The sequence below is a fragment of the Amblyraja radiata genome, chromosome 27 (assembly GCF_010909765.2).
Source record: "Amblyraja radiata isolate CabotCenter1 chromosome 27, sAmbRad1.1.pri, whole genome shotgun sequence".
In the NCBI taxonomy this organism is placed as follows: domain Eukaryota; kingdom Metazoa; phylum Chordata; class Chondrichthyes; order Rajiformes; family Rajidae; genus Amblyraja; species Amblyraja radiata.
In genome coordinates, this window is record NC_045982.1 from 24487145 (window position 1) to 24501478 (window position 14334).

The window sequence follows — 14334 nt, forward strand, 5'->3', positions numbered from 1 at the left end:
ATATATTCACAAATGTTCAATTAATGTAAGACATAATCTAATTCAATTTAAAATTGTGCAAAGATTATATTATTCAAAAACAAGATTGAACAAATTTTATCCAAATATATCCGCCACTTGTGATAAATGTCTAGCCCAAAATGCAACTATAACACACTCCTTAGTTTCCTGCATAAAAATTGATAGATTTTGGAATGATATTTTTGAAATATATACAAAATTATTCAAGACAAGAATGGAACCTAATACTGAAATGATTATATTTGGCGTAATGGAAGATGGGAATAAATTGAACACATCTCAAAATCTATTCTTTAACTATGGTTTAATAATAGCAAAAAAATTAATACTTAAATTTTGGAAGGGTACATCAATACCAACGCTTAAAATGTGGATTGCAAGTATGTTGGACACCGCTCATCTTGAGGAAATGCGATTCCTCCTAATGGATAAATCAGACCAATTCATAACGAGTTGGTCTCCATTCGTCGTTTTTTTGGAATCATATGGTGCAACACAATTGTAAAAAATAATTGTTTCAGGACTGGACGAAGGTTGGTCAAGATTATAAATAATGATCTCCTTTTTGTATTTTCTTTTCTTTTCTCTATTTTCTCTTTCTCAACTTTCTTCATTTACTCGTTTTCTTTCTTCACACACTATATATTTCACATCTTTCTATCCTTTACTATCTAACTTATTTTTCTTATTCTAATCTTTTTTCAATGTAACAAAAAAAAAGAAGTTGTACATAAAATGTATTATGAAAATATATATTAGACACTTTGGTGCCATATGATTGTACTTACTTCTAATAAAATAAAAAATACAATTAAAAAAAAAAAAGAACGGAGATGAAGAAACATTTTTTCTCACAGAGCGTGGTGAGTCTGTGGAATTCTCTGCCTCAGAGGGCAGTGGAGGCAGGTTTTCTGGATGCTTTCAAGAGAGAGCTAGATAGGGCTCTGAAAAATAGAGGAGTCAGGGGATATGAGGAGAAGGCAGGAATGGGGTACTGACTGGGGATGATCAGCCATGATCACATTGAATGGCGGTGCTGGCCCGAAGGACCAAATGGCCTGCTCCTGCACCTATTGCCTATTGTCTATTTTCTAAAGAGGAGAAAGGTTTCAGAGATAGTCCAAGTGAATTTGAGGGCAGGGTGGAAGTTATTAAAATCAACAAGTTCAGCATGGGTGCAAGAAGTAGTCCCAATGCATTTGTCAATGTAGCGGAGAAAGAGTTGGGAATGGTGCCAGTGAATGATTGGAACAAGGACTGTTAAACGTAATCAACAAACAGGCAGGAATAAGCAGAGGCCCATGTGTGTGCCCATGGCTACACCTCTGATTTGAAGAAAGTGAGAGGAGTTGAACAAGAAGCTGAGGGTGAGGACAAATTACATCAGATGAAGAAGAATGTTTGTAGATGGAAATTGATTGAGTCTCTGTTCTAGGAAGAACCGGAGGTCTCTGAGACCTTCCTGGTGGGGGATGGAGGTGTGAAAGGACTGCACTTCCATGGTGAAGGTGAGGCCACGCGGGTTTAGAAAGTTTATCTAGAGTTGAAGAGCATATGAGGTAGGTCAGATGGGACTGGACAAGGGGGATAGGATGGAATCAACGTATTTGTAGATGAGTTCTATGAGGCAGGATTTGACAGAAACAATGGGTCTGCTAGGGCAATCCTGTTTATGGATATTGGGAAGTATTGAGCAGAGCAGGGCTGGTAAACAATGGGTTGGAGGCTATGGAGGGGAGATGAAGTCAGAAACAGTCTCGTGTTTGACTCTGGGGTAATGGTTAAGTGCAGGTATGATTAGCTGTCCAAGACCTGGTACCTGGCCTCAGCACAGTAAAGACACTACCTCTTCCTGAACTTCTTCTATCAACTTGTTCCATTAATCCACCACCATCTGAGTGAAAATATTGCTCCTTTTATAATATTTAATAGGAACCTCCTCAAATATTCCCTCTCACATTTGACCTATATCATAGAGTCATAGAGTGATGCAGTGTAGAAACAGGTCCATTGGCCCAATTCGCCCACACCGGCCAACACGGTCCCAGCTACCCTAGTCCCACTTGCCTGCACTGGGTCCATAACCCTCCAAACCAGTCCTATCCATGTACCTGTCCGAGTGTTTCTTAAACGATGCTCTACAATAATATCCAGTGGACAACCATTTAATGTTTAGGCCCTGCCCTTGTTTGACATCCCAAAATGCAACAACTCACATTTCTCTGCATTAAATTCCATCAACCATTCCTCAGCCCACCTGGACAATCGATCCAGATCTTGTTGCAATCGTTCACAACCATCTTTACTATCTGCAAAACCATTAACTTTTGTATCATCGGCAAACTTGCTAATCTTGCACTGTATGTTCTCATCCAAATCATTGATGTAGATGACAAACAGTAACGGGCCCAGCACCGAGCCTTGTGGCACACCACTAGTCACAGGCCTCCATTTTGAGAAGCAGCCTTCCACCATTACCCTCTGCTTCCTTTCATAGAGCCAATTAGCTATCCATTCAGCTATCTCTCCTTGGATCCCATGAGATCTCACCTTCCAGAGCAGCCTACCATGCGGAACCTTGTTGAATGCCTTACTCGGGTCCATATTGTCTGGTTCTTGGTTCCCTTACCCTGAGTAAAAGATAGTGCATTCACCTGACCTATTCCACTCATGATCTTATACCATTCTAAAGATCACCCCTCAGCCTCAGGGAATAAAGTCCTAGCCTGTCGAACTTCCCCTATAGCTGAGGCCCTCATGGCCTGGCAATATCCTCAAGAATCTTCTGTGCATTATTTCCAGCCTAATGCCATTCTTCTATAGCAGGGTGATCAAAACAGAAAACAAAAAATGGCCTCACCAATGCCTTGTCCAACTCTGATATAACATTCCAACTTGCATACTCAATCCCCTGACTGAAGGCCAATGTACCAAAAGCCTTTTCTACCCTATCGGCCTATGATGCCACTTTAAGGGAACTGTGCACTGGCTCAACTCAAGGAAGGACACTATTGGACCTAGTATTGGGAAACAAGCCTGGTCCGGTGCTGGTGTTTCAGTGGAAGAACGTTTGGGGGGGATAGTGGTCACATCTCTACATGTTTTAACAAAGTTTATTAAAAAACCTCACTAAGTACTGGGGTGACTCAACGGGAAAGCCAGCATCTTTGGAGGACTGGTTCATAAGTTTTAAGATGGTTTTGAACAGGTGTAAGTCTGCATCTTGGAAGGAGGTACTAAATTCGATTAAGGTAAATGACTAAACAGGAGGTAGAATGAGTACATTGGGAGCAGTTGTCATTGGGTAAGTCCACATCTGACATGTGGGAGATGTTTAAAGGTTAATGATGAAAGTTGATTAAAGTTCAGGACCCAATGGGATCTATCCCAAGTTATAAAGAGAGGCAAGAGAAGAAGTTGTCATGACCTTGAGAAATATCTTTGCCACTTGTGTAGCCAGAGGTGATGTCTGGGAGGACTGAAGAGTAGCCAATGTTGGTCCTTTATTTAAGAAAGGTAAGTAGAGGCAACCCAAGGAATTCTAGGGCAGTGAGCCTCACGTCGGTGGTCGTGATAGGATTTGCTTGCACTGGAATGAGAATAGGCTAAGTAGGGAAAGTCAGCATGACTTTCTTGGCAGCATGTCATATCTTGATATAGTTTTTTGTCAAAGGCAATTAATGAAGGTTGGACAGTGGAACTTGTTTACATGGAATTTGATGAGGCACATGATAAAGTTTCTCATTCATACGCTGCGGCAACACGGAGAACAGCCTGGGGACTCGCTCCCTATATCAAGCCAACGATGCAAGAGTTACTTTTGCGTCAGTGGGGTACTGATTGGGGATGATCAGTCATGATTACATTGAATGGCAGTGCTGGCTCGAAGGGCTGAATGGCCTACTCCTGCACATATTGTCTATTATCTAGTATCTAAAAGTCACCTGTCACAGGAGGGGTATGAGATTTGAGGATCTAATCAAAGCCCATGTGAGGGGATGAAGCAGATGGATGGTCTCCTGGACTATCCTTGCTGATTAACCCTGGGAGTGATTCAGTGGGACTGAGGGCCAAACAAAGAGGGAAAAACTGAGAACAGGAGTGGGCATCAACCATGGGATGGGTTCCAAGTCGGAGTGAGTGTAGCGGGGAAAATGCTCGTGATCAGAGTTGAACTCATTTATCTCCCATGGCTCACTCCACACTTTCACTCTCATTATCTGATGCTGACTGATGTCGACACACAGATCAATGACAGCTCTCTCTCTTTGGGAGAAGGGAGGTCGATTGACCGACCAATGGTGCCAACTTAACAACCTGGCTCTCAATGTCAGTAAGATCAAAGAACTGAATGTGGAATTTGGAAGAGGAAGGATGAGGATCCACAAACCTGTCTATGTCGACGGGACGATGGTGGAGTCAAAAGCTTCAAATTCCTGTGCGTGCATATTTCTGTAGATCTTTCCTGGACCCAAGATGGACGCAACAAGCTGGAGTAACTCAGCGGGACAGGCAGCGTCTCTGGAGAGAAAGAATGGGTGATGTTTCGGGTTAAGTCCACACTAATGTAATTATAAAGAAAACCCATCAATGCCTCTACTTCCGGAGGAGATTAGGGAGATTTGGTATGTCAGAGAGGACTCTCTTGAACTTCTACAGATTAGATTAGATTAGATTAGATTCCTTTATTTGTCATTCAGACCTTTTGGTCTGAACGAAATTTCGTTGCCTGCAGTCATACATATAATAATAAACAACAAAAAACACAATAAACACAAATTAACATCCACCATGGTGAGTTCACCAGGCACCTCCACACTGTGATGGAGGCAAAAGTATTAAAGTCACTGTCTCTTCCCCTCCTTATTCTCCCTCTGCGCTGAGGCGATCCAGGTCTCCGATGTTGTTACCTCACCGGGCGATGGTAAGTCAGTCCCGCGGCTCAACCGAGCTCCGAGGCCCGGGGTGGTCAAAGCTGCCGAGATGTCACCCTCCAGTCCAGCGGACGCAGCTGTTGCTCCGGAAAAACAGGCACCAACCTGTGACCTGCGAGCTCCCGACGATGTCGTCCACTGGCCCGCGGCCGAGCCCCGGATTCAGGTCGCCGCCGCCGGAACGCTGCCTCAGCCACCGGAGCACCGTCTCAGCCCCGAGTCGTGCCGCTGCCACCGGAACGCCGGAACGCCGCCACAGCCCCGAACTCGGCCAGCCTCACATTGTATGTCCTGGATGGCTCTGCCTCCAGAGCTTCGACGTCGGGGCAGTTGGAGGCCACCAGCTCCGCCATTAGGCCTCAGCGCAGACGGAGGCAGAGAAGGGGGGATACGACAGAAAGAGTCGCATTCCTCCGAAGGGAGAGATAGAAAACCATGTTTCACCTCCCCCCCCCCGACACACATAACACAACCTAATAACAACAATTTGACTAAAACAAGACAAAAAAACAACAACAAAAAAAAGGAAAAACAGAGACGGACTGCAGGCGAGCCGCAGCCGTACAACAGCGCCGCCACTTCCGGACAGGTGTACAGTAGAGAGCATCACGGCCTGGTTCGGCAATTTGAATGCCCAGGAACGTAGAAGACTGCAAAAAGTTGTGAACACTGCCCATTCTATCACATGTTCTGACCACCCCAACATCAAAAAGATTTACAGGTGTCGCTGCCTCAAAAAGGCAGCCAGCATCGTCAGAGACCAACACCACCCTGGCCACACACTCATTTAATCTGGGAAGAAGATAAAGGAGCCTGAAAACTGTAACGTCCAAGTTCAGGAACAGTTCCATCAGGCTATTAAACAGTACAACCGCCATTAAGCTCTGAATTACAATTATTGAATTACTATCATTGTTAGTACTGCACTGCTGTTGTTTGTTTTTTATGTGTACATATGTGTGGTGTGTGAGTATATATATATATGTATGTATATACATTTGTGTGTATGTGTGAATAAGTGTATATATATATATACATTGAACTTGTCTTTCTCATTTATTATATTGCTTACAGTGCACTGTTGTTTACATATACTTTGTGCTGCTGCAAGTAAAAATGTCATTGATCTATCTGGGACATATGACAAGAAAACATTCTTGATAATCTCCTGCTCCAGAGTATTGGGCGGCAGCAGAGTTTGCTCCACCCCCTCAGTTTCTTCCTGCGATTGGCAGTGACTAGCTTCAGCAGGATATAAATTGCAGCAGCTTGTGCCCAGGGTATTGGACCCACCTGAGGTGAAACTGGCTTGTTGGAGACGGACATAGTGAGTACCAGAGGGGTTGTTTGTGTGTTGCTGACACACGGGACTGGCTGCTGGTTCTCAGTTTCAATGGATTGACACCAAATGAAATGAAATGAATGGGGGATTCTTTGTTTCAACAGGTCAGAGACAGGATGAAGCCCTTTGTTACAATTGTGCTTGTGCTGTGCATTTACGTGTCAGAATCGGGCAGTGCAGGTTAGTACTTGTTCTGCTGTGAGGGGTTTCTGAGGGCAAACATCAGACATGGTGCATGTTAGGACAGGTACTGAAACATTCTAGCTTACTCTGGTCTGAAAATTGTACCTTTAGTAAATGGAGCATGTTCTGGTGAAGGTAGTGGAGGGATAGAACTTGGTACAGCACAGGAATGGGCCCTTCAGCCCACCATGCTGTGCTGACCATTATATTGGTCTGAACTAATCCCATCTCTCTGCACATGGTCTATACCCTTCTCTTCCTGCATGTTCACGTGTCTGTGTAAATGCCTCTTCTACACTACTAATGTAAAAGCTTCCACCACCAACCTGGCAGTGTGCTCCAGGCACCTGTAAGCAAACACTTGCCTTTCACATAATCATATACTTATTAAAACTCTGATCTTGTTACTGTTTACATGTGTGTGTATATGTGGTTATCTTTACATCTTCCCCAATACATTATGCGGTAATGATTACATTTTTACATATACCGGTTGACATTTTGCCCGTCGAGGCCGGGATCGCCTTATCTGAACAATTCATGCTTTATTTCTCGATTTATTCTCGACTCATTACTGATTAAAAGTCTAAAAATGTCAAAAATCTCTAAAATTAAAACCACCAGTTTCAAATGATGATGTCACAATCGCTCAGCTAGCAGAGACCTGCCTCACTGAAGATTTCATCGGATAGTTGACACGTTATCCGCGATTAAACTTTAAAAATGCCAACTTTCACAAGATTGTTACGTATTCTGATTCACATTTTTCCCCTCGAGGCAGAGACCACTTTTACTAAACATTTTATGCTTTATTTCTTGACGTATTACTTATTAAAGTTTAATAAAATCAAAATACCTTAATCTCAAACCGAATAGCTTCAACTGATGACGTCACAATGGCCAGACTAGCAGGGGGAGGGCGAATTACTATTGCGACACACAGGGCAGGTGCAATTGCAATTTTGTTGATAGATCACTGTTGAGGAAGGCAAGAGGAGGGCTGGAATCTTACATTCGGGAACGGTTTGAGTTGGAGGACCACCCCTCCCGTGGGGGTTATGGGTAGGGAACGGGTGCGTTGGGGGAGTCTGCACTTGGTCTAGTCTCCTTTAAACTTTCTCCGTCCCACTTTAAACCTGTGCCCTCTGGTACTTGTCATTTCCAAGTAAAGATATTCTACCCTAACTATGCTCCCCGTCATTTTGTGCTTCTATCAGTTTGTCACTTGACCTTCAATGCTCCAGTGAAAACAACCCCAGTTCGTCCAATTTCTCCTTGTACCTAACGCACAACATTGTGGCTAAAAGTAATTGAGGTTTTTACTGGTAGTGCTTGCAATGTGCATTTATCTGCACTGTAGGATACTGCATGGATAGTGGCCATTTAGCACATGATGTCCATACCTGCTCTCTCTGACCTTTCCCAGAATTTGTCTTTCATTTCCTGAACTACTCTCCTCTGGGGGAGTAACAACAACCTCCATTTCTATGCAATGATCTGCATCCTGTTAACCCTTGGGATGCAGTAATCTCTGCTTCCAAGGTGTTCCATGACTTGCTCTAACAGTTCTGGCTAATTTACCAGAACAATTTCAGCAATGCTGCGTTCCTTGTAAACTAGAAACGGGCTGAAGAGCAGGTTCTGCAGAATGCACTTCTGAAACTCCTGCCCTGTCTCTCAGAATTCAAGAAAAAATCATTTTGCAGAAATCTGCTCTCTAGTTATCCTGTGCTCCATCGCCGATGACAAAGGTGCAATTTCAAACAGAGATTTAACATTTAAACTTCATATTTTACAGGATTGATGCAGAAATCAGTGATATTCCCAACCAAAACAGCCACCAGCTTCGTCAAGTTGAATGCAGCTGGTTTCTCTGATTTGAATGCCTTTACTGTCTGCCTCAGAGCAGCCTCTGAAGAGAACCGTAATTACACTTTGTTCTCCTGCGCAGTAACCGGATCCAACAATGAGCTGCTGATTTTGCAAAAGAGTAATGCACAACTTGACCTGTATTTAGGATCTGTTATAACGGGATTTTCCCTCCCAAAAATGGATGCCTGGTTGAGACACATCTGTGTGAGCTGGGAGTCTCAAAATGGTGAGATAACAGCCTGGGTCAATGGGAGACGTAGTCTAAGGAAGGTTAGTAGTAAGGATGGAGTTGTGAAAAATGGTGGCCAGTTTTTTCTTGGTCAGGAGCAAGACTCAGTCGGTGGTAAATTTGACATCGAACAATCCTTTGTCGGAGAGATAACTGATGTTAATATGTGGGATCGTGCTCTAAAACCCTATGAGATTGAGTTGATCAGTCAGGGGTGTTATAATATTGGAGGGAACCTCATTGACTGGGGATCAACAACATTTACAACAGGAGGGAATGTCATAATTAAAGACAATAATGATTGTACATTTTAAATGTTTTGGCTCCAAAAAGCATTTAAATGTGCAGAGGGGAACACAATCTCCTCAAACTACTGCAGCTGAATATGACCTTGCTTTGCGATCTTTCCTCTCTAAACCAGATTAGTAGTAAAAGTAATGTTGATTCCAGAATAAAGGGCTATTTACGTCGGGGTAAGGGACAACTCACTGTCCTTCCAGTTTCTCATCCCCCTCACTGACAGGGTAATGGCTTCAAACTCAATACACAAGAGTCTCGGCCATTCTCCGTCACACATTGAGAGAGGGATGGGGAGCGGGGAACCATGGTGATGTCTATAGGGATCAGCAGGGTGTAAACCCCAGGGCACTGCCCCACACACTGACCCTTGACTGAAGCCCAGAGACTGCTCAGAACAGACAAGTCCGCCCTCTTTAACCAGACTCCCCTCCTCGTCCATTCTGCTGGAGCCCTTCCCCAAATCCCACTGGGAATAGTTGGGCATCCCAATTAAAAGATGCAGCAGTACAGAGCAGTGTCCAGGGCATTTGGTGCCATCTCTCTGACACACACATGTAGACAAGAAAGTGTCAGGGGCACGGGGGTGGTGGTGATGGGCAGACACGGACTGTGGGAAAGTCCCTGTGGTGGAGGCTGATCCTGTCTTGATTTAGATTGTGCTGATTGGAATTATTACTGTCTCTCTCTGTATTTATCCTCTTGATTTCACATTGTTTGTTACAACAAGATTTGGAAAGCTCACAATGTGTTCTGTGCTTCCAGTGATTGTGATTTTACTTCGGAGTCACGTGAGTGACTACATGAAGAACCCGCCACTTCGCACGTGTGTCATTATCGCTACACGCATTGTGAACAAGTCATTACAAGGGGAGGACGTTTCCTCCCAAACGGCAGGGTTGAACCTGCAACAAGTAAGGTAGGAGAACTTAGTTTCTTGACTTACCTTTTTTACAGGCAGGCTGATGAAAACTGGCTGGGGAGAGTCTGCAGAACAGCAGGCAGCCAGCAACGGCCGGGGGCACCACTATCTCCCTTAAACGGGAGCCGGAGCCGACGCCGACCTCAGCTCCAGCAGGACGCCGACAGCGGTGGAGCATTCTGGAGCCGTCATTCCGACGTCTCGGACAACAGCCCCACGGACCTATACTACATGGGTCCGAGGGGCTGGAAGGTGCTGGGGGTTTTTCCACAGCACTAAAAATAGCGGCAAGCGGTCAGTGCCCGAGAGCACTGAGTACGCGTTGGAGCCGCTGGGCTTGGGTCGCGAGCGGCCAGTTCCCCGAGAGGACTGGACCGCGTTGGAGCACCCCAGGCCCAAGTGGAGAAGGAGCGGCACAGTGCGGGAAGCACTGCACCGCGTTGTGTAAACTGCCAGACCTGCGGCTGCGAGCGGCCAGCTCCCCGAGAAGACTGGTCCGCGTTGGAGCACCGCAGGCACAAGGAGAAGGAGCGGCACAGTGCGGGAAGCACTGCACCGCGTTAAAACTGCCATACCTGCGGTTTGCAAGCGGCCAGCTCCCCGAGGGACTGAACCGCGTTGGAGCACCGCAGGCTAACGGCAGTACGGGCGGCTCAGTGCTGTGAGCACTGCACCGCGCTTTGGAGCACCGCAGGCCAACGGGAATACAGGCGGCACAGTGACCGTGTACACCGCTCCGCATTGGCACTGCGGGGCCTGCACCTGCGAGAACATACCGTTTTGCAACGATGCAGGTCCAAGAAGAAATCCGCCAGTGGGTAAGTCCCATAGCAGCACCTTATACAGGGCTGTATTTCACTTCTACTATTACAGGGAAGTGTTTGAGGAAAAGACAGACTCAGGGAGAAGGAAGCAGCACCTTTTCTATAGGGCTATAATCATGCTTCTCTCTCCCCAGTAGACTCTTCTGTCAGAAGAGTGCTGGGGTCAAGTCTAGGGCAAACCCTGGACAGGTAAACAGATGTAAGAGCTGTAACAATGAGTTGATGCCTTTTCTAAGTCACAAAGTACATAGAGTGCATTATTGGTCCTTTCCTGATAGAAATACAGGAATACTTATGTTGTGACTGAAGGATTTAGCAGTCCAAAAATTTACTGACAAATTCCATTCCCATCTGGGAAGTCACACGGGAATGTCTGTTTATGTTTCAGGGGGAACAACAGTACAGCTGTGAGTAAAGCTAACTGGGAAAGATCTACAAACCAGGTTAGAAGCCAGCATAGACCATATGTTTTCTATCTACTGCAGGGGCAAACATTAGCTGACACCATAGCTGTCACTTGCCACCGGGGATTGTAAATCCCTGAATGTACTAAACTAATCAATTTATGCATCTGGTTACATCCAACCGGGATTGATGCGGGCCTGTGTAAACCCGAAACCTCCTAGCAAAATCTTTTTATTTGGGGGTGACCTATCTAGAAGGTCAAGGAGTTGGACAATGAACCCAAACTGGAGCTCATCTAAACGTCCAAACATCATCCTCAAAGGTATCGCCCCTATGCTGGAAGATGTGTACACCCACAACACACGGCCTCGGGGATCCAGAAGAAAACAGTAAAACCAGAAGGAAGCAAGGAGGTTGGTGCGAGAAGACATCGAATAAATAACTTTTTGACACTCATATCTTAAACAGTATCCGGGGATACACAATAGAATTTTACAACACATAATCTTCTAGTCCAGCTGATATATCGAGAGAGGAATTTGGAGGAGAACACCAAGTTGGGCTATAGTATTTGCTGATGTTTCTACACGATATGGAACACCAGATGCCGATCTACTCGTATCCAGACATATTCACCAATTAACAAATATGTCATAAGGGATACAGACACTGGACATCAGCAACAGATGGGGTTTTAGCTGCATTGCAAGGGAAGAATTATTATCTACGCATTCCCTTCCTAACAAAATAGGATATGGCGCTTGACGCATCAATCATAGATCAGATCTCGGCTTTTTGGCTAAGATCAAGTATAATATCTGTTATCAGTTTAAATGTCTGATATGTCCCTTATCTATGAACCATATACCATAAAATTAAATAAATAAATAAATAGATGGGAAAGTGAAAAATAAATAAAACGATATATTCGTTTTAAGAACAGAAACCTTTTCTATTGATAAGTATATTCGTTTTAAGAACGAAAATGGCAAGCATTGATTCAAAAGATGCTTACAATTTCAGTACCCATAACAGGTGACCACGGACGTTATTTTTATCTAATTGGATGGCTCAGCTCTAGCAGTATAGAGCACTACCTAATGTGTTTACATTAGCACCGAGGTTATTTACAAAATATGACAACCAGCCACACATTGGTAATGGCTTCTTTGGATGACATACTAATTGTGTGGAAACTTAGGACGGGCTGAACAAACGGTAACAGCCACTTAACAATTATTTGGAAACTAGGATCATTATCCATCCAATTAAATCAAAATTAAAGCCTTCAAACTAAAGGGATTATTTGGGGTTCACCATTAACTCAGTTCCTCATGTCAGTAACTTTGCCAACAGAGGTTACAACCTTAATAGAGGCATACAGCAAAATCATTGACATGAGGATAAACCATCCATCAGACTGGTAGCAAGAATATTGGCAACATATGGTTTCCAGCCACATAATTCAGACCCTTACATTATAAAGATTTACAGAGGGCCAAAATATGAGCTCTTAAAATTAATGGTGATCATTTCAATAGAATGATGAAGCCATACAGAAGCCATATTGGAACTAAATGGTGGAAAGATAACATTGGGCATTGCTCCAATCCTATCATTGTCAGCAACCAGTCTATGGTCCTACATATGGATGCTATGCACTAGGATGGTGTGTTACCAATTCCACCTCCAGCTGTGGAGGAAGATGGAAAACACAGCAAGCATCATTATTACTAACACTGGGCATAACTACCTGGAAATGTTGGGTGTTTTTTCATGGCCTAAAGTCATGTTGCTCTGGAATATATTAAACAGGTTATTAGATTATAAATTAACAACACTACTGTGGTAGCACATATCAACCACATGGGTGAAAGGGAATCTACATCATGTAACAATCTGGCCAACACAATTTGGCAACCTCATTAGGGGGGGGGGGGTACTAAGGGAAATACTACGAGACTCTGCGTCTGGTGTTTTTAACAGTACCCGACTGACCTACCGAACCATGGTTCTAGGTGGTATTAGGGAATGAGATTAGAACCATGCAGCACCATCCAAAAACAGACGGCCAGAGCAATGGACATGATCACAGCGGGCCACAGACAATCAACCTAAAGACAATGTCTAAAATACATAAAGTAATGGCAGATGTGTTGCAACCATAATACATCATCCAGCCTGTTTGGAAGCTTTGTTAACCTACAGGGGCTTAGTATTAGTGCCAGAAGTGGCCCATCTACTTACCTATGGCAAGAGAACGGAACAACAGCTTATGAGGAACACTTTTTATGAGAATTCCCCAAAGACCAGGTATTCCCAAATATGGGACATCAGCATCGTCTTAACGTTGTTAAAGAACTGGGCTCCAGCCACAGCGCTGTCATTACAGTTTTTGACATTTTACAAAACTGTCATGCTGATGGCTTAGGTCACGGCACTAAGGACTCAGTCCCTACCAAATTAAGGCTGGATACCTTGACCAGTTCACCTGGCAACTTACACTTCTATATTCAGGAATTAGGGAACTAAACAGACAGGGGTCAGCAGGCCTTAAAATAACATTTTTTAGAGCCTACCCTACAGATGATTGACTGTGTTGTGAGACATCTACAAATATACATGGAACAAACCCAGACCATAAGTGGCACAGAAGAGGAACTTCTCATCAACGACAGACAGCCTCATTAAAGAATAACAGGCCAGGCCAGCTAAATGGCTAACATAGTATTGACATAAGTTGGTGTAAACACTAACTGGGTTAAAATCTCACTCCACCAGGCTGCAGCAACGTCGGCAGCATTTAAATTGGAGGTTCCTATGGATAAAATCCTCAGGACTGCAGGATGGCCATCGGAAAGAACATTCTAAGGATTATAACTAACCAGTAATGGAAACTGGAATTTTTCAGAAACATTGTTAAGTTTCTGTACCATAATTTACCCCAAAAAACAGGGGCTATCAATTATTATTAACTTTATGGTTATTTATATATATCATATTGATGTTTAATATGTTATCACTATTCTCCCCAAAACCAAGGCAGACGTGATGATGGACTCGTTCCACGGCTTGAATCACAGAGCTTTGAAATCTTCATGTAGTCACTCACGTGACTCCGAAGTAAAATAGTAAGATTAAACGAGAACTTACCAGTTCAAAGTTTGATCTGTATTTTATGAGGAGTAACGTTGAGGGAATACATGCCCTCCGCTCCCACCCTTGATCATAAACACAACTGGTATCTTTTCTCTAATCTTACTATGCTTAAGTCATTACACGTATCTGTGATTCACTCCGTTGCT

The 14334-nt window shown here is 44.0% G+C and overlaps 1 protein-coding gene and 1 pseudogene across 3 annotated transcripts in view; both read left to right on the top strand.

Moving 5' to 3' along the window:
* LOC116988570 (C-reactive protein-like) overlaps positions 1 to 8951 on the top strand; it is a 65022-nt gene extending 56071 nt beyond the window's left edge. For 2 of the 3 annotated variants that reach the window (XM_033045411.1, XM_033045413.1), the window contains exons 2-3: positions 6402 to 6477; positions 8279 to 8951. In XM_033045411.1, coding sequence (XP_032901302.1) covers positions 6414 to 6477; positions 8279 to 8895 — 681 coding nt within the window. In that variant the 5' untranslated portion in view covers positions 6402 to 6413 and the 3' untranslated portion in view covers positions 8896 to 8951. Of the gene's footprint in view, positions 1 to 6187; positions 6283 to 6401; positions 6478 to 8278 lie in introns of those variants that run through there. The other variant, XM_033045412.1, reaches the window with a different exon arrangement.
* Positions 8952 to 11808: 2857 nt separating this feature from the next.
* Positions 11809 to 11914, top strand: LOC116988664 (annotated as a pseudogene).
* Positions 11915 to 14334: the final 2420 nt, after the last annotated feature.